This window comes from Psittacula echo, assembly GCF_963264785.1.
Source record: "Psittacula echo genome assembly, chromosome: 5".
Lineage (NCBI taxonomy): Eukaryota > Metazoa > Chordata > Aves > Psittaciformes > Psittacidae > Psittacula > Psittacula echo.
Window position 1 is genome coordinate 22,296,191 of NC_137739.1, and position 18,960 is coordinate 22,315,150.

Consider the following 18,960-nt stretch of genomic DNA (forward strand, 5'->3'; position numbering starts at 1 on the left):
AGTCTTAAAAAAATAAATGAATTGAGAGCTTATGTAAGTGGAACACGAACTTTACTTAATCATGACACAAAGTTGGTCTGCATCCACGAAAAACAAAAGCAGTTGGTCTGACAAATTTTTGGCTTACTTTATATTAATTGTAACATTGCCAGCCAAAGTTGATTGTCAGAGTGTTAGGACAATTCAAAGTTTTCTGACCCATATCCTATATTTTGCCTGAGGAAATGAGACTCCCATGACCATGTTGTGTGCCAGTCTTGCTAAATTTTCATTTCTTCAATCAGTATCAGCTCTGTTGTGTGTTTTTGGAGAAGGAAATGAGAGAAAGGGAAATTTGCCTGCTTTGGCAGAGTGTTTTGGCACAAGTGGTCACTTTGTGATAGCGGGTAGCCTTGGGTGTATTGTGTTTGAATCGTTTCTCCACAAAGTAGGTTGTGATTTTCATCTGTTATTAATCTGTTGCCTTTCCCTCCAAATGCGCATAGTCTTGTTAGTCAATCGTCTGTGTCTTGTGGCAATGAAAGTGCATTAATTGAAACAGAATACATCAGAAATGAGAAGGACAGTCAGTGGAGCATGGAGAAATAGCTACTGGAAAATAAGTAACCTACATTTTTTGAAAGATTCCACTAACTAATTATGAGACCACTGCTTTTCCAGAAATCTTAAGGAAAGGATTTATGTAACATTGAAAGGAATTACACTATTACATAAAAACAAGAGATTCTTGGATGCATGCACGTTTGTTTTGAGATTTGTACCTACTCCTAACAAAGGAGCACGTGAAAAGCTACGAGTCTCACTTCCCCACTTTATATTTACTTTACAGCTTTACACTGTGTCTTCACTATTTTATTTTACCTTCTGAATGTTTATATGCTGTTTGACACCAGTTTCAACATGTGGAGAAGAGATGGGCCTTCTCTAGTAAGGAGGACTTAGACACCTAGTTCAGTCCTATGGACATCTTTAAGATTGGGGAGTGATAGATTTAACTTGCTTTTTGGAGTTAGCCCCACGCTTCATATGTGATATTCCCCTCAAACTTACAGGAATTTCAGTGCCCCCATTCCTTACATCATAAAATTATAACATGCTGTGGTACATTTTAGATTAGATACAAGAAAGAAATTTTTCCCCATGAGGGTGGTGAGGCACTGGCACAGGTTGCCCAGAGAAGCTACCCCATCCCTGGCAGTGTTCAAGGCCAGGCTGGATGGGGCTTGGAGCAGCCTGGTCTAGTAGAAGGTGACCATTTATAATTGCAATAACATTCTAGGCAGGGTATTTGAATGTGTGTAATTGCTGTTAGAGGCTTCTTTTTCCTAAAGAAAAATGCAATTTTTAAGTCTAATTGCAGTTTTGGATTGTGGGGAAGCAATGAGTCACTCAGGCTTGTGATTTTTGATGTAATTGTAGTCCCTCATACAGCAGGGTAAATATGAAGCCTTGTAACTCAGTTCTGAATTGTCACAAGTTCTATAGTCCATGTGTAGGTAAGTATACCTTTGGTCTACTTTCATGTCCTTTGATGTCCTTTAACTGTACCAGCTACTAGGAAGAAAATAAACTATTCCAGCCACTAGGACCACAAGCATACTATATCATGAAAAACATCAGCCACCTCCCAAGGTCACTGCTGAACTCACGATTATGAGTTCAAATTATCATGTGTATCATGTATGAATGTGTAAAATGAACTTTGTGTTTCTATGCCTGTATGTAAATTAGAAGTTACTGGTTATATTGAGGCTTCACATTGCCATGTCTAATATAATCATCAAATAAAAACCAGCCAAATTTTATTTGACAGTGCAATTCAGAGTAAAGAAATCTTTTTTGGTTTTTTTTGTCCATGGCAAGGAGTAGAATTGTGTCTGAGGTAGTATCAGGAATGAAACTTAAGTATTGAAGCATACAGCCTCAATAAAGACTCTCATAGAATCGATCTTCCTATGAACATATTTCAGTGTTGTGCTTAGCTGTACACAATGCAGAGTCTTTTGAGAAATGCTTTTGAAAGCAGCCTGGAGTTCTGCAGAATGGAGGGGATTTTTGACTAGCTCTGAACACCCTCATATATCCACTGTGCACTGATTTTCAGGCCTTCAGTTTTCATATTGAAATCTCAAAAGTCTGTTAACATTGTATGGGAATATTCTTGTCACTTTCTGATTTGAATCCACAGTCTATGAAATCCCTGAACTTCCAAAGCTGTAGGAAGCATTACTAATATGCCATCTCCAGTGTGTTTATGAAGTGATACAGTAATGTGACAGTCTTACACACTTCCTTTCTAGTTTTTCTTTCTACTTTATTCCTACTATTTTATTTAAAATAATCCTACAGAGGGCAGTAGAAGTCTGTGGGAAAAATTACACTTTTCCTTTGGATTGAATGGTGGCTAAAATATCAGTAGGAAAAAAGCACTACCAGGCTTTGACCGTTTCCACATGAGATCCGAGGGAATGTTTCCCATGAAGTTTACAACTTCATGGAGAAGGCAGTGCTAGTGATGGCAGGTTTCTCTTAAATAGGTAATATTAGAAAAACTAAATAAGCATACAGATTCATGCACTCACATGAAATAAATGACTGTTTAATAGCAGAGTTCTTGCAAACTGACATATGAGGTAAGTCTCATGAGGGTTCTGAAACCAGAGCCTGCTGACTCAGCTATAATCTTAGCTCTGCATATCTTGATTTTTCAGGTATGGATATAGTATACCAGCAGAAGAGTAAGAAAAACATGTTCTCCTCTACTTGATGCTTCTCTTATTTCTTTTAAATTTGGGGCAACCTCTTTTAACTTGGGAACACAGTGTATGTTTACTGACTGTCTTAGTATGTAACTGGTAGTTACTATACTCACAAGGGCTCATGGTGACAGGACAAGAGGCACATGTTCCATAGACCTGTTTACGCTACTGGCACTGCTAAAATACATCCAGTACAGAGGGTGCCCTAGAGACACAGGGAAGTATGGGATCCTTCCCATACTTCTTTGTGGTCTACAGATCCCAAAGAGACAGGGTCTTACTGCAGTGACAATTTTGCATGGATCAGACTTGTATGGGCAGCAATAAGGGGCTAATATTACTATTAGGCCTGCCTCCAAAGTGAACAAAAGCTTAGCAAGTATACATAACCTCCACTCCACAGAGCAAATCAGTCTTATCGGTGTATGGTTACATATGACAAATGTGTGCTAAAAGTGTGTGCACTTTCTATGTGGACGGTTATATTTACCAGTGGAGTTCAAGAGGGCACAGCATATCTTGTCATAGCTTTAGTAGGAGTGACTCTTCAAAGTTAAATCTAGGTAGCTGCAATGGGATTTTCCCAATGTATGAGAATTCATGTGGTATTGATTCCTGAAGGTGCACTGCTCCAAAGGCCACTGGGGTATTCTGTAGGGTAGATTCTGTGGCAGATTTGGATTATGTTAAACCCTTGGATTCAATTTAAAAATACTCCTTTAGAAATAGGGAGAAAAAGCTTTGCCCTTATGAGAAGCGAGGTGAGAAATGTGTATGATGAGATCATAATTCTTGTAATATCTTGAAGTTATCAAATAGGCTTTGAAAAAGGAGGAATTCTGATAAAGCATAGACGAGAGCCCTGAGGTGTGGAAGACCTCCTTTGCAGTTAGGCATTTAAAAGGTTAATTTATATTCTTTGTCTAAAAGAAAAATTACTTAATTGGTATCTAAAACATACCTATAGGTAGTGACATTTCTAGCGATGTGGATTCTTTATTACCTCAGTAGATAGCATACAAGTATTGAGTTTGTTTGGAATTTGAAATTAGCCCAATTCAGACCACAAACTGGATAGAAATTTTAAGAATGAGGATCATTAGCCATTGAAAGAGATTAAATCAGACATAATGAGTCATAATTTAATATTTGCCCAGAGCTAATGTTCAGATGGGGGTTACAGTTTTGGCTCAGAAATTGCTGAGTGAAACTCTTTGAACCATATTTATTATCTTCAAGATCAACTCAGATGATCCTAGTAGTTTTCTTGAATGAAAAATATTTCATTTAAACACATGCAAAAATACAGGGCAAGCCCTCTTCTGTAGCTGCACATAAAATCAGATGAAATATTTCATGTTCTGAATGACTTGGTTTGGCTCCTGTACTGTTTGGATGGTAAAGTGATGTTGCACAAGCTTCCTCACTGGAACCCTTATGTTCTGTTTAACCTCATGCAGTTTTTTCCATTCCAAATAAATTAGTAATAGTCAACAGGGACAAAACCCAGGCTTTTGTCCTTGTGCCAAATAATAGTGTAAGAACTTTTTAAAAAAGAATTGGTGGGAAAGAGCACTGAGGCTTATAAAGCATGATAGAAATTCCTGCTACAGAGTGAGCATTTTAATTCTTTTACCCATTTATAATAGCATCCAGCATAGAAGCCTGGATATGAAAGCAAAAGATGTTCTCTGGCTGCAGTGCAGCGATAGTGATCATAAGAGCCTGTGGCAGGGGAGCTGAGAAATTGGGTTAAATTCCTGTGGCATTGATGCAGCTTGGTTTAGGGCTGGCAAAAGGTTTAAATGAACAGATTTTATTGTAACAATTCATAGCAGCTTAATTTGTATCTACAGCCCATAACTACCTTGTAACATTTTCATTCCACTGTGGGAGACAATAATAAAACTCCAGTGTTGGCAAATCAATCTCTTTGTGCCTAAGCAGTTGTCCTATGTGGGTTTGTCCATTTTAGTAATCAGGCTAGGGGAGTTATTAGGCAGGATTGCTTAGCTGAGTAAGAAGAGTTAAAGCAGGATGTCTGTGTAGATTTGGCCTTGCAGGTGGCTTACTGCACAGTCTGTGCTGGTCAGCTTCTTGAGGTTTAAGCATTGAGAAAAGTTCTTTCATTGGCATTGTACTGAGTAACTCCAGATTTCAGGGCTCATTACTGTCTGTGGTCAATTACTCCCATGTTCAAAACCATCTTGAAGTAACCAAGGGATAGTTTTTGGAGAGCCCAGTGAGGACTCTTTCATTAAACCAAACCGAAAACCACTTGCAATGTACTCTTGATTTGTTTAGGAAGTCATTGTAGTGTTGGCAACTAATAGAAGCTACCAACAATGTAACTAACATAGAATCATAGATTCAGCCAGGTTGGAAAAGACCTTTAAGATCACCAAGTCCAACCATTCCCCAGCACTGCCAAGGCCACCACTAAACCATGGCACTGAGGGCCTCGTCTACATGGTTTGTGAACACTTCAAGGGACGGTGACTCCACCACTGCCCTGGGCAGCCTGTTCCAATGTCTGAACACCCTTTGGGGAAGAAATTGTTCCTAATATCCAGTCTAACCCTCCCCTCGTGCAGCTTGAGGATGTTTCTTACTGTCCTATCGCTTGTTACCTGGGAGGAGAGAGCAGCCACCTTCTGGCTTCGTCCTGCCCTGAGGTAGTTGTAGAGAGTGATGAGGTCCCCCTGACCCTTCTCTTCTGACACTAAATAATATTATAACAGTTACTATAATATGTATTATATATGTATGTATGTATATATATATGTAACAGTTGTTATAACAAGTCTTAGCAATTTGAATATCTTTTACTGATCAAAGGCTGAATAGTCCTGAAGTGCTGAAGTGATATCTTCTAGAAAAGAAAATTCACACAAATCCACAAAGTTAATTACAGTGCTCCCTGTTGAGTAGGTTACTGCAACATCTGGTGACACGCAGACCTGTTGCTAGATAAGACAGAAATGTGAAATACCAAGCCTGGTATCTTGACCAATGACCTTCCAACTGAGGACTGATATACTAAAGTTTATATAAATTTGATAAATGGGTAATGTGTTTAAACTTAAAACAGGTGAGATTCAAGTTAGATAAAAGAAAGCAGTTCTTCTCTGTGAGGGTGGTGAGGTGCTGGCACAGGTTGCCTGAGAAGCTGTGGCTGCCCCATCCCTGGCAGTGTTCAAGGCCAGGTTGGACGGGGCTTGGAACAACCTGGTCTAGTGGAAGGTGTCCCTGCCTGTGGCGAGGGCTTGGAACTGGATGAGCTTTAAGGTCCCTTCCAACCCAGACTACTCTGTCGTTCTATGATTCTGTATTGAAAAGGCATTGACCCTGTTGGTGTATACTTCCAGGTCATCATTAAAATTGGTTTTAAATGTGCCAAAGGATTAGTGCTGAGCCCAGCTCTGCCAGGCTGCTGAGGGAGGATGGGAGAGAGGTGGATTGAGGAAGGCTTTTGAAACCAGGAACAGTAGAAAGGCTTAACATTTCATTAGATAAAAGGAAAAATAAGCAGAGTTCCTGAGATGGAAAGATTCCTTTCCTTGTCAGTGAACAGTGTATGAGTCTCAAAAAGCTGGGAAATGATATTATAGAATAAAACAGCTGGCTCATGGGCAGATAACAGTAAGTTAAGGATTTGCTTTTTTTTAATTATTTTTTTAAATTTATTTTGGCAGTTATAACTTTCTTTATGACTGAAAATGGTGTCTATGTAGATTTAGAAAAAATTTCCTTTGTTCCCTTGTTTGCCTTCCGGAGTAGTTGTTTTCACTTGTGTTCTGTATTGTCCTGGTTTTAAGGACAGGACATACATCTGCCATGTTATTAGTTTTCTTTTTAGGTTTCCCTTTCTTTAGAAAATTGAATTAATCTTATGAAGTGTGGATTTTATCAGTGGTGCAAAAGTGACGAAGATTAAAAGGACTGCAAAGGTGGAAAAGATTTTATAAAGAGGCATAAGTCTGTGAAGTTTGAAAACAGTTTACCCATACTTTCAGATTTTCAGTGGAGAATAGATGTGATTGACTAAACACAGCAAGAGTATGAGAATTTAATAAATCTAAGTCATTTTACCCTTTAAAAATGTGCAAGTGTTTGGTGTAGGTCAGGTCTGAAGCAAATAGCATATTCTGCTTAGCGTTTAAGATGCTGCCTCTGTCCTGGCAGTCAAGAGATACTGTTTGTACTGCCTGAGGGGCTTTGCTGTAAATCACACTGATGATAACATAAGTTTACTTAATTTGTTGCAACAAATCCATAGCCAGAGTAATTGGTACTTTCTATCATTCTTTGTGCACTGCCAAAAAGCAGATGCTGGTATAACCTTACCCAGTTTTTGAACTGTATCGTGCATTGAAGGTATTTACCACATGTTCAGTATTATTTTGCCTTTGATACAGTAAAGTGATCATGAATTGATTGTGGCAAGACAAAGAATAAGAGAGAAAAAGGAAGGAGTGTGGGATAATCTGAAAGATACCCCAAGAAAACTCATGGTTTGGTTTGTATTTTCTTCCGTGGCTAATCTTGAGGTTTTGTTTTGTACCTTTTTAATACTCTTACATAAACTTGAGTCATAACTTTGCAGCGTAGCTATGCCTTCTGGGTTTAAGTCTGTTTAAATAACTGTGTTTAAAATTATGATAAGTTTGCAGCATATGTTATATATTTATAGAATTGCATCTGTAAATAATCAGGGGAGCCTGTGCTCCAGCTCTGGAGGAAAATCAACTTTACATGTACCTGAGAGGTGTTTGCTAGCCTGTTCTGAAATGTCTCATGGCAGAGACTTGACAGTCTCCTTGAGTGTATCCCTTGCATTTTCCATTTGATCTTAATAGAACACCAGGGTTCTGCTTGGCTAAAACTTAAGCACATTGTTGCTATTCTTTCATCTCTGTCCTGTTTTATAAGTCTTCATGATCTGAAGGCTTACACCTTCTCTCTTCTAGACTAAACAATCTCCACTATTTCAACCTTCTTCTTGTAGGTTCCTTGTGATAAATCTCCTATATGTCTTGATGATCTCTACTGGCCTCTTTCCAGTCTGTCAGTCACTTTTAGAGGGGTGCTGGAGCTGGACAGAGTGCTCTACCCAATGCCTTACTCTGGTGTTGAGTAGGATGGAATAATTACATTCTCTGACTTATGTTCTATGATTCTCTATCTGATACTCATAATGCATTCCTGAATGACATTTGTTTTTCCTTAGTGTCACATTATAGAAGTGTGCAGCTGTGGGCTAGGGTAGTTCCTATTTCTTTTCTGCAGTACAGTTGCCTAGCTGATGGTTTGACCTTTTCTATTTAGGTATTCCATTTCTTCTTTCTAAACACAGAACTTCTCAGTCTGCTTCCATGAATGTAATTGTACTGGCTTAGTCTGTTTCTCCAGTTTATGAAATGTATTAATGCCTCTGCATTTCCCAAATCTAAGTTACTGGCTTAGGTCAGAAAGTGACCCTCATGAGAGTCATTAGTGCCAAACAAAATACTCATCTTTGGGCAATTGAGATAGATATATGTGTGTATCTCCTGGGATAATACTTGCACCCTTTCACTTTTCTAATCAAATATTTTTTTTTAATGATTGGCTCATCTTAGTGAATCTTTAGTGACATATTTCTGTTGGATGTGTGCCCATAAAACAGCTTAAAGACTGCTAGAATATAACAGGCAGTATGGCACATTTATAGGACAAGATATGAGTATACAGTATTCGTGCTTAATTTTACAACTGTTCAACTGGCTGAATTTGGCATCCAGAAATATGTCCTCTTTTAACTAAACTATTGCTGGCTGAAGGCTTAATTGTGGCTGAAGTGGGGCTTTACAAGACCACAGAACTTTGCCATAGTTGGTATAACTATGAACATAACTATGAACAGTTGGTATGAACATGGGCCAGCAGTGTGTGCTCGCAGCCCAGAAAGCCAACTGTATCCTGGGCTGCATCAAAAGGAGTGTGACCAGCAGATCGAAGGAGGTGATCCTGCCCCTCTACTCTGCTCTCGTGAGACCTCACTTGGAGTATTGTGTGCAGTTCTGGTGTCCTCAACATAAAAAGGACATGGAACTGTTGGAACAAGCCCAGAGGAGGGCCACGAGGATGATCAGGGGCTGGAGCACCTCCTGTATGGAGACAGGCTGAGAAAGTTGGGGCTGTTCAGCCTGGAGAAGAGAAGGCTGCGTGGAGACCTCATAGCAGTCTTCCAGTATCTGAAGGGGGCCTACAAGGATGCTGGGGAGGGGCTATTCATCAGGGACTGTAGTGACAGGACAAGGGGTAACGGGTTCAAACTTAAACAGGGGAAGTTTAGATTGGATATAAGGAAGAAATTCTTTACTGAGAGGGTGGTGAGGCACTGGAATGGGTTGCCCAGGGAGGTTGTGAATGCTCCATCCCTGGCGGTGTTCAAGGCCAGGTTGGATGAGGCCTTGGGTGACATGGTTTAGTGTGAGGTGTCCCTGCCCATGGCAGGGGGGTTGGAACTAGATGATCTGAAGGTCCTTTCCAACCCTAACTGTTCTATGATTCTATAAGCTTTAAGAATACCTAAAACGAGCCAAAAAATGTATTTAAATAAAGTTAAAAAAATCAAAACAAAACCCAACAAGCTCCTCAAACTGAAAAATAAAAAACCAAACCAATAGCCAATTACATGTTTGTAACTGTACAGTTCATGAGGATAAAAATTTGAGCTTTGAAGTAAAATGCAACGTTGAGAAGCAGCTTCTTGCCCAGCGTACATCTGCATAGTGGCATTGGAGACAGTGGAACTACGTTAATTTAGACCAGCTGAAGAGCTGGCCCAGCATTTCATGGCCTTTACAGTTCCTAGATGTTTCCTCTTAAAATAAGTATTTACAATTTCTTGTAAATTTATTGCTGGGTGAATTGTGCCAGAAGAACAGCCATGGAAAAGAAAATTCGCAGTTAAATCATAGGAAAGCAAATAGCAGTGGTGCTATGTCCCAGGCTTCTGGAAGTGCCAGCATGTTTCTACCACATCTGTAGAAGCCTTCTCTCCTTATATAGCAGCATTGTCCAGCCTCTCTGGTCTCTTAGAGTTGTAAAATGGTTTGGGTTGGAAGCGACTTTAAAACTCATCTATTCTCAACCTCCCACCCTCCGCTAGACAAGGTTGCTCAAAGTCCCATCCAGTCCTTGCATTTGTGGCTTCTCTACTGAGACTTTTGCCTGTTCCTCATCCATAACCAGATATACCTAAAGAATGGATGACTGGTGCCAGAGGATGGCCACCACCTCTGAAGTGGCTTAAGAGCACAAAGGCATGGCCCAACCCTTTGTTACTGTCATAAATAGTAGATTGTTACCTGCATGTTGGCCTTGTTTGAAAGATCTGTTACTACAGCCTGTGGTTTCATTGACCAGAGAGAAGAAATGAAGAAGACGCTAGTATGAATAGAAGTATGTGTCTGTCAGCTGGTTTTGACATAAAAATGTAGTAGATTTCTGCCTATTTATTTCTGTTCACGAATAGGTGATGGTAATGTGTTGGTATTTTTGTACAGTTTGGCTCAACTCCTCTGTTTAAACACAGAATATCCATGTTTGAGTGTGCACTGGCATTCACCGCTTTACTGTGTACATCTGGGCAGTTGTGTCACTTCTCACGGAGCAGAGAAAGACATTTCTGAGTTAAAACGTAGTTTAGCTTGGCATATTGGCTGCTCAGTGGGAGTTTTCTTGGATAGTTTCTCCTGTCCCTTCTCTGTTAAAAATCTGCCTGCATTTCTGCCTCTATGGTAATTCCAAGCCCTTATTGGAGCCAATACTAGGAGTCAAAATAGGCCAATGGACAGAATTTACTAAGTACAAGTCTGACATAATGTGTATGTGGCCTGTTTCATTTTAAGCTACCCATAGGAGAGATGTGTCAGATCAAGGCTGGTAAGTGTACATATTGCCCACTCCAGCTACGTAGAAAGTCTAATGAAAGGCTCCATAAGAGCTCCCTGCCTGGAATTCATTAATGCTTTTGAATAACTCTGTTATGAGAAATCTTGGGGGATTTGATTGTATAAACAATGAGAAGAAAACAGTAATGAACAAGAATGGTATTTGTCTAGTATTTAAATGGAGAGTGCAACTTGCTTTGAACAGCACAGTAAACTTTGTTTCATATCTTTATGGTCATCTTACTCCTATGTGGTTGATAGAGGTACCTCCAACCTCTTTCTCAGGCAATCATGTGGACAGCATTTTGAATTTTACAGTAACTAAACAAAAACAACCAGGAATTCAAGTGTCTTAGTCGGTTATGTCAAGACAATGAGAAATGGATTGCCTGTGCTCCAGTTTTCTTTCCCTCATTTTACCCCTTCATTTCCCTCTTTTACCTCAGCAAAACCACTGAGCCTTGGCAATGTAAAACCAAGCAACAGCACAACTGTTGTTTCATATGCTTGGAGATCTGTGTGAACTTCAGGTGACTTTACAGAGATGTAGTTGAGTTCCTGCCACATCCATAGGCTTCGGTGCGGGTTTTCAGAGGGGCAGACCATTTCTGTGAATACATGGAACTGCTATTGAAGCTACAGGCTTTACAGCACTGGGACTGGAGAAATAGATATGATGGAAGGAAAGAAAAATACCAAGGAATAAAGGTAATTTTTGTCCTGTGTTACTATAAATTAAATCACCCCTAAAGAGAAAGGCAGTGGACAGAAGTCAAAGGAACCAACTCTGCTCAGCAAAGCAAAATGTTTCCTATCTGGGCTTTTCTCAGGCTATGCAGAATTTCCCTATCTGTCAGTCTCTGCTTAAAAAGGCCAGTTTTGTTGCTTTTTGTCGTGGTCCAGAATAGAAGAGACAACACAAAGCTTCAGTCCTCATGCGGGTGGAGGCCATGTGTCTTGCCCACCCTGAGCCATAGCCAGTCCCTTCCACCCACCTGTAGTTTTCCTGGGTCAGCAGCTTTACAATTGAAACAGAAACGTCGATGGGTCCAAAGAGTTGTGCTTATTTTGAGGAAGGGCTGCGTGCCAGGTTGCTCTTGTTGGGAATGTTCTGCTCTACCTGCTTGTGGTTTGGATTATGGAAAGATTGTGACTTTGTAGTTGGCTCCTGGCAGAAATGCAGTTATTTCCATACTTCAGGGGTTTGCTGAGCATGACAGATCATTACTGAAGAGGAGAATAGCTCAGCTAAAAAGCTTTTCTCCGTAGGACTCCTTATTTGTAGTGTTTCAAAGGAGCCTTCTGGTGGGTGGATGGGAAGGGTCAACACTCACCACTTACTCATCTAGATGGAAGATGTTGAAACTGCCACAGTGGTTTCTGCAATTCTGATGCTATCATGTCGTGGAGGAGATCTGCTTTTGCTTCCTAAGTTAGAGTTTGGTGGTGGATTTGCTTTTAACACTGTTATCTAATCTATGGATTGGACTAAAAGATATTTCTCTTCATGAGAACTCTTTATTTTTCCCATAAAATAAATAAAAAATGCCAGCTTGTTAATTTTGAAATGAATAAAAATGCTGTTAAGTTCTTGACCCTCCTAAGAAGGAGTAACTATGAGAACATCCTTTCTTTGCATTGCCTTTCATGCTTACAATAGTTGGGTTTCAAAGTTTTCAGTTACAGCAAATCAAAGTCAGCTTGCTTAGAGCAACATGACAAATGATGGGAAATTGCATACATTTTCTCCTGACCTTATAATGTGAGCTCTCAAAGAGTTCAGTGGAAGAATTAAATCATAAGCTTTCAGACTCCTTTTTTTTTGTTTTTTCATTATAAATGGGTAGGTTTGCAGATGCAGTGAAGACTTTGCAGGAGCAGCTGAAATCAGATTTACCCATGCTACAATGTGCATTGGCATTGGAACTAGACCACCAACATCTTTTTTAACAGGAATGCTAGGAACAAAATAGATTTCAGGGCAAGATTTGACTTTGAAAAGAGGGAAGTGATCATTATTTATTGTAAGCTGTAGCTTGGGTTTGAAAACATTTCTTTTATAGTCAGTTTTAGTTAATGCAGATTACTGAAGAAAGAAAATATCTCCCTCACAAAGGAACACATGGGAAACAATAAGCGTATTAATCAGATGCATGAAACCTGCCCTCCTTTTCATGAAAGAAAGGCATATGCTATGCTAAATAAAACTTTCCCCTTTGCATGCTGATGTGTTATTCGTGTATTAATGTTACTGCTTCATTAGTAAACCTCACGTTTGAACCTACATTCTGGCAGCAGAACTTGTTTCGTTTACCAAGATGTGTCTGAGGACTGAAAGAGCTAGCAGCCTTGTTTGTCGTAAAGGAACGGAGAATCTTACAGACCCAAGTTTTCTTAAGCTGAGGCTGTTTTTCCTGAGCATGTTTTACAGTGAACCTTTTATTTCTTGCATTAACTTTGCATGGTGCCATGTAACAAAAACCTGAGGACTTTGAATTTCCAGTGTCACTTTATTTGACCCAAGTATGAATCAAAATCCACTGTGCTTGTGTAAGAAAATATCTTCTTTCATTTTCCAAAGTGTAGATGCTTAACATGTGTATTTAAGAGTTTGTAAATATGTTTTCATTCATTTTGGATGTGTAGCATCCAGCATTTACAGAATTCACCTGCTGGATAACACATGGTAGAGACTCTGAAAGCTACGTTAATGTTGCAACGTATTCTTTTCTTTTAATGGTACGCTCATATTGTTGTTGTCCTAATTCTGATTTCTCTGACATGTCTGTAAATAAGGAGAAACTGTAAATGGAGTTGCATTGTCCTCATCCTGTGGCACTGGAAAGGGAAGCATGGTTAAGTTCCAAACAGGAAGGGGGTATGTGGGGCAGTTGGGCACAAAGGAAATGCTGTGTTTAAAAAACACAACCTGAAACAAGTGTGTTCCATGTAGTGACCAAACAGAACTAAAAACAACAAACTGAGAATGTTCAAAGAAAGAAGAAATGAAAAAGTTCTCAGTTTCTCTGGGAAATAAATTTTGAGCAATTCTTTCAGATTTGGAAAACAAACTCTTTCACTTGATCCAAGCAAAGCTTTTCCCCAAAAGGTCTGTGGACCGGAGCACTCACCAGGGCTCTTAGGATGAAGCTGATGCCCCGAATGAACCAACACCTGCCACTGACTTTCAGGAAAATGTTGTAGAGCTGGTAGGAACCTTGTTTTGATGTGGGCTGCCTCTGGTTTCTGCTCCCACAGCAGATGTGAAGTGTTAACGGCTAGTTCCGTGCTCGAGATGGAGTCAGATGTGACAGCTGTGTTACAGACCACAACCTCGTACTCAGGTAACTCTTATCTCAGGTGTGTGCCTCAGCCTGCAGGTCACAGCTCATACGAGGACTCTGCATAGGCTTTGAGCTCTGGTGAATGCAGGATGGCTTGGTCCATACCAATAACACGTTGCCTGTGTTTTATTTTTTTCCACACTCTTGTTAAGAACCTGTCTGGGAAGAACTCAGATTTCTTTTCCAAGACTGTTGAGTTGGCTGTGTGTTCAGACTGAACGCTGCTTCATCCTGAGCTGGGTTTGTGTTGCTGCATATGTTGTACTAACCAAGTGTGCAAACAGCTGTTCTACCTTGTAGTTGCATCCTTTAGTACTAGTAACTTCCAGTTTGTCACCCTACATTGTCCCAGTCTCTTTACTCCCTGCAAGTCAGTTTTTCCTAGAAAGCAAAAGGTTCTCCCCCATATTGATGAGTGCATTAGGTTTGTCCCTTGGACCCGGTTCTAAATTCATCCTAGGCATGAATGAAGCAGTGGCAGCTCTGATGATTTATGGGCACAGATACACTTTGTGTCAAGATTTATTTAGCATGATTAGGCCAAAGGGCATTTGGATTAGGAACTTAGTGTCGAAAGTACCGTAAATCTCCGGTTTCTGTAGAGGTATCTCATTATCGAGATAGGCAGTTATTATTTCTTTAAAAGAAGCTGTGCAAATTAATTGTACATGATGCACAATTGGGATTTTTGTGACATTTTTGTTACAGTGCTGGGCGTCTTCTGTGGAAGGCAGGCTGAGACAAAGGCTTGCTTGTTCCAGGTTTGCAGAAGGAGCATGGTGTGGTGTTGCAATGGGAAGTAGATTTTGATGGGTAGGAGGATTTAAGGAAGGCAAAATAATAACAAAGCAGCAGTGTACAGCAAGAGGTATGAAGGGAAAAGCAATGGTGCACAGCTGTTGAAAGCAGAGGGGTAACATTTGCAGCAACTTCTGATGTAGTTATGACCTTCCTTTCTCTTTCCTGTCTGTGGGTAGGATACTGTGATGGTGGGTTGCTGATTCCCCTTGCACTGGGGGTCACTGCCACTCCTACACTATCACTTCTTCCTGCCTGTTTAACTCATCTTGTGTTGAGCAGGCTTGAATGGAGCAACCAGAGGACCAGATGGTATTACTGTTTGGGACATTTGGTGGCTCGGTTATCCCTCTGGACTAGAGTAAAGCAGGAGTAATGCCTTGGAAGTCAGCAAACTGGCACTAGCTTAAAAGAAGTACGATTCCTTTCTGTATCTGTAATACAGCTCTTGCTTCCATCCAGCTCCATATGGGTAGTTTGCCATAGGAAAAGGACTAGCAAAACCAGCCTGTATAATAGTTATTGGTTAATAACAGAGTCCAGATAAATCTTCTGACTTCAGTAATGTTTTTGAAAGTGTCATTAATTCCTGATATGCCGCTTTGTCCGTAATGATGTGAAATGACTGAGTTTCTTATTAAGGAGTCTCTAATACTCTAAGAAACCTGATTCTGCACTAAGTCAGGAAGATGTATGTGCTTTAAATCTTTAGTAGATCTGGTTTGGATCAGAGAAGGGAGGTTAACAGAGCCGTATCTTCACTGAGCAGCTGAAAGTGAAGTAAAACAGCCCTTGTGTGGTTGCAGCAACTTGTGATTTACAGGGATGGATTCACAGGGCTGCTCCTGCTGCCGAAAACGCACGCTCCCAACCGCTGTTGATTTTTGAATTAAAAAAATGCAGCTCTATACACAGTTTACTTTATTGCTGGAGGGCAGGGTAATATAGGTAAGAGCCGTTAATCCCCAGCAGGCTGCTGGGCAGGCAAACAGACATAGATGGCAAAAGTTAATTGGAAACATGAGCAGTTTAACAGAAAACACATTTGTGATAATTGAGAGAGTAACGTGTCCAGAAGGGAAATTCTGCAAAGAGAAACTTCAGAGGAGAAGTGGCCACTGGTAGGTGAGTGTGATCTTTTCAAGTTCTCTTTAAGCTCCGAACTAATTTCTTAATGAGAACAAATAACATTAAAAGGAACTAGGAACTAAATGAATAAAAGAATTGCTTTCTTGAGGGAGGGAGGGCTGTAAATGACTGCCACTAGTTTCTCTTACAGCTGGATTATGTAGTAATACTTAATTTAGGTTCATTGCATAAGGACAGAATTGGTTTTCTTTCTGTACATGGAGTTTTCTTCTGCCTTTTGCATAGGAAGTTCTCATCCCCCCCTCCCCAATAACTGAAAGGACTTCAGTTATAATTTTTTTCCTTACTCCTGCATTTCTTTTTATATGCCTGAGGTTTTTCTAAGAATCAAACTTGGCCAGCAAGTATTTTGCCAAAAGCAGAGGGAACCCTTAGTTACGAAATAGTGCTGTGTTTTTGCTAATGAAAAGGTATTACGAACTTAATAAAGGAGAACACATTGCAGAACACGTTTTGGTTTGAATTGGAGGAGATTCTTTTTATTTTTTCCTTGAAACAGCAAGTAAATGTTAATTATATAGTAGGAGCTCTTTGCTGTTTTGCTGAGTAGGAAAAGAAAGCTTTTACTTTAAGTGATACTGATGTTGAATATACTAATACATGTCTATATTTTTAATGTTATTAGTGAAAAGTTCCTACTGTTTCAGTACAGAAGTAATCTCAGGCTAGCTACAATATCAGGTACTACTGTTTTGGTTTTTTGGGTTGTTTTCTGTTGTTTTTCCAGAGCCTGCAGACAATCCAGCTTCCCAGCCCACAGGAATGAATGAAAATGTTTCATCCTCAGTTCAAAGCTGCAGCAATACTGTTACTTGCAATAACTCATCAGCCATCCCTCAGCCCAGCTCTGCTATTAAACCTTGGCGCAGCAAGTCCCTCAGTGCTAAGCACACAGCTACGTCTTCCATGTTATCTGTAAAGCAGCCCACCCCAGAGCCTCCAAAGCCAACCTCGGAAATCGCCAAAACAACTCCCAACAGTCAGAAATCTATGCTTGAAAAATTAAAACTCTTCAATAGCAAAGGAGGCTCCAAAGCAGGAGGGACAACGTTTGAGTGTCCAGGGTCTCAGAACAACAGCTGTGAAAAGCTGGAGACGCTTCTCGGCTTTGAAGAGAATGAAGAAATTGATGCCGCAAATCAGAACGGGAACAATCCAGGATCTGTGTCCAGTAGTCCCAAAATTGCACTCAAGGGAATTGCACAAAGGACTTTTAGCAGGGCACTAACTAATAAGAAAAGCTCTCCAAAGGGTAATGAGAAGGATAAAGAGAAGCAGAAAGAGAAGGAAAAGGATAAAAGTAAAGACGTTGCAAAGAGAACATCTATCACCGAAAAGCTGGACCTGAAAGAGGAACCAAAAGAAGAACAGACAGCACTAGCGACAACAGAGATGCCAAAAAAGTCCTCCAAGATTGCAAGCTTTATCCCTAAAGGAGGAAAGCTGAATAGTGCCAAGAAGGAGGCCTCTGCCCCTTCGCACAGTGGAATACCAAAACCAGGAATGAAAACCACCACAGGGAAATCCTCAAGTGCCCCCGTTCCTACTAAGGAAGGTGAGAGAAGCCGCAGCGGGAAAGCCAGCTCGGGGCTCTCTCATCAGAAATCTCAGCTGGACAGCAGGCATTCCAGCTCCTCGTCCAGCCTCGCCTCTTCTGAAGGAAAAGGCGTTGGAGGCCTCAACAGCAGCAGCAGCAGCCAAGCTGTGAATGGTGCTGCTGCAATGACGCACACCACAGGGAGCAATACTGTGAGTGTTCAGCTACCTCATCCCCAACAGCAATACAGCCACCCGAACACTGCTACAGTAGCTCCCTTCATGTACAGGTACAGTGAACTTCTCCAATGGCCTGTTTTGAACATGATGCTTGGATAGGGAGATTGATTTTGGACATTCTCTTTGGCGGGGTACTGAGATAGCAAGATGAGTAATAGAATCATAGAATGGTTTGGGTTGGAAAGGACCTTAAGGTCATCTAGTTCCAACCCACTGCCCTGGGCAGGGATGCCTCACACTAGAACATGGCACCCAAGGCTCTGTCCAGTATGGCCTTGAACACTGCCAGGGGTGAGGCATGTAATATTTCTCTCACCACTTTCACAGTAAAGAACTTCCTTATATCTAACCTGAACTTCCCCTGTTTAAGTTTGAACCCATCACCCCTTATATGGCTACAGTCCCTGATGAAGAGTGCCTCTCTGGCATGCCAAGTTCTGTAAAAGTTTCTTGCTTTAAGAGTTGACAATTTATACATTGTTGGACCATGATGATCTTAAAAGTTCCTTCTAACCCAAACTATTCTATGATTTACTCAAAAACCGTTGGCAAAGGCTATCAGACTAAGATGTGTAATAAGTTGTGATAGGTAGGAGGGTAAATAACTCTTGTATCCAATCCTACTAATGGTTAAGATGAGAATGCTGACACCTTATTGAGCTGGTATTGCTCTTACCTATGTAGAAATGCAGAATGGGAAGAGACCCTTGATTTTTCTCACCCCTTGAGCGTTACCCCTGTGTGTATAGAAGAAAATGCCAGTTGGTTGACACATGAAAAAGAACCAGTTGGGAAAAATTCATGTGACTAAAACCTATATTAATAGTACATGTGGCTGCCCCATCCCTGGCAGTGTTCAGGGCCAGGCTGGACAGGGCTTGGAGCAACCTGGTCTGGTGGAAGGTGTTCCTGACTGTGCCAGGGGATTGGAACTGGATGATCCTTAAAGTCCCTTCCAGCCCAAACCATTCTGGGATTCTGTGCTCTTGATTTCCCTTGCCTTTGCAACATACATCAACATTATTGTTACATTTTGGTCTGAAGATGGGATCTAGTACTGGTAATTTTGGAGTATTTGTTTTGAGTTAATAATTGCCAGTGCAGTGGTACTATTTTAATCCATAATTAAATAGAAAATTGTGATTGCAAACTGATTGCTATATTGTTTATGCCTCATATCCTCCAAAAATGTGT

The 18,960-nt window shown here is 40.5% G+C and overlaps 1 protein-coding gene across 3 annotated transcripts in view; it reads left to right on the top strand.

Moving 5' to 3' along the window:
* NAV2 (neuron navigator 2) overlaps window positions 1-18,960 on the top strand; it is a gene marked incomplete at its 3' end in the record, with an annotated part of 419,083 nt that overhangs the window by 290,568 nt on the left and 109,555 nt on the right. For all 3 annotated transcript variants that reach the window (XM_080619489.1, XM_080619487.1, XM_080619488.1), the window contains one exon: window positions 16,718-17,816. In XM_080619489.1, coding sequence (XP_080475615.1) covers window positions 16,718-17,816 — 1,099 coding nt within the window. The remainder of the gene's footprint in view (window positions 1-16,717; window positions 17,817-18,960) is intronic.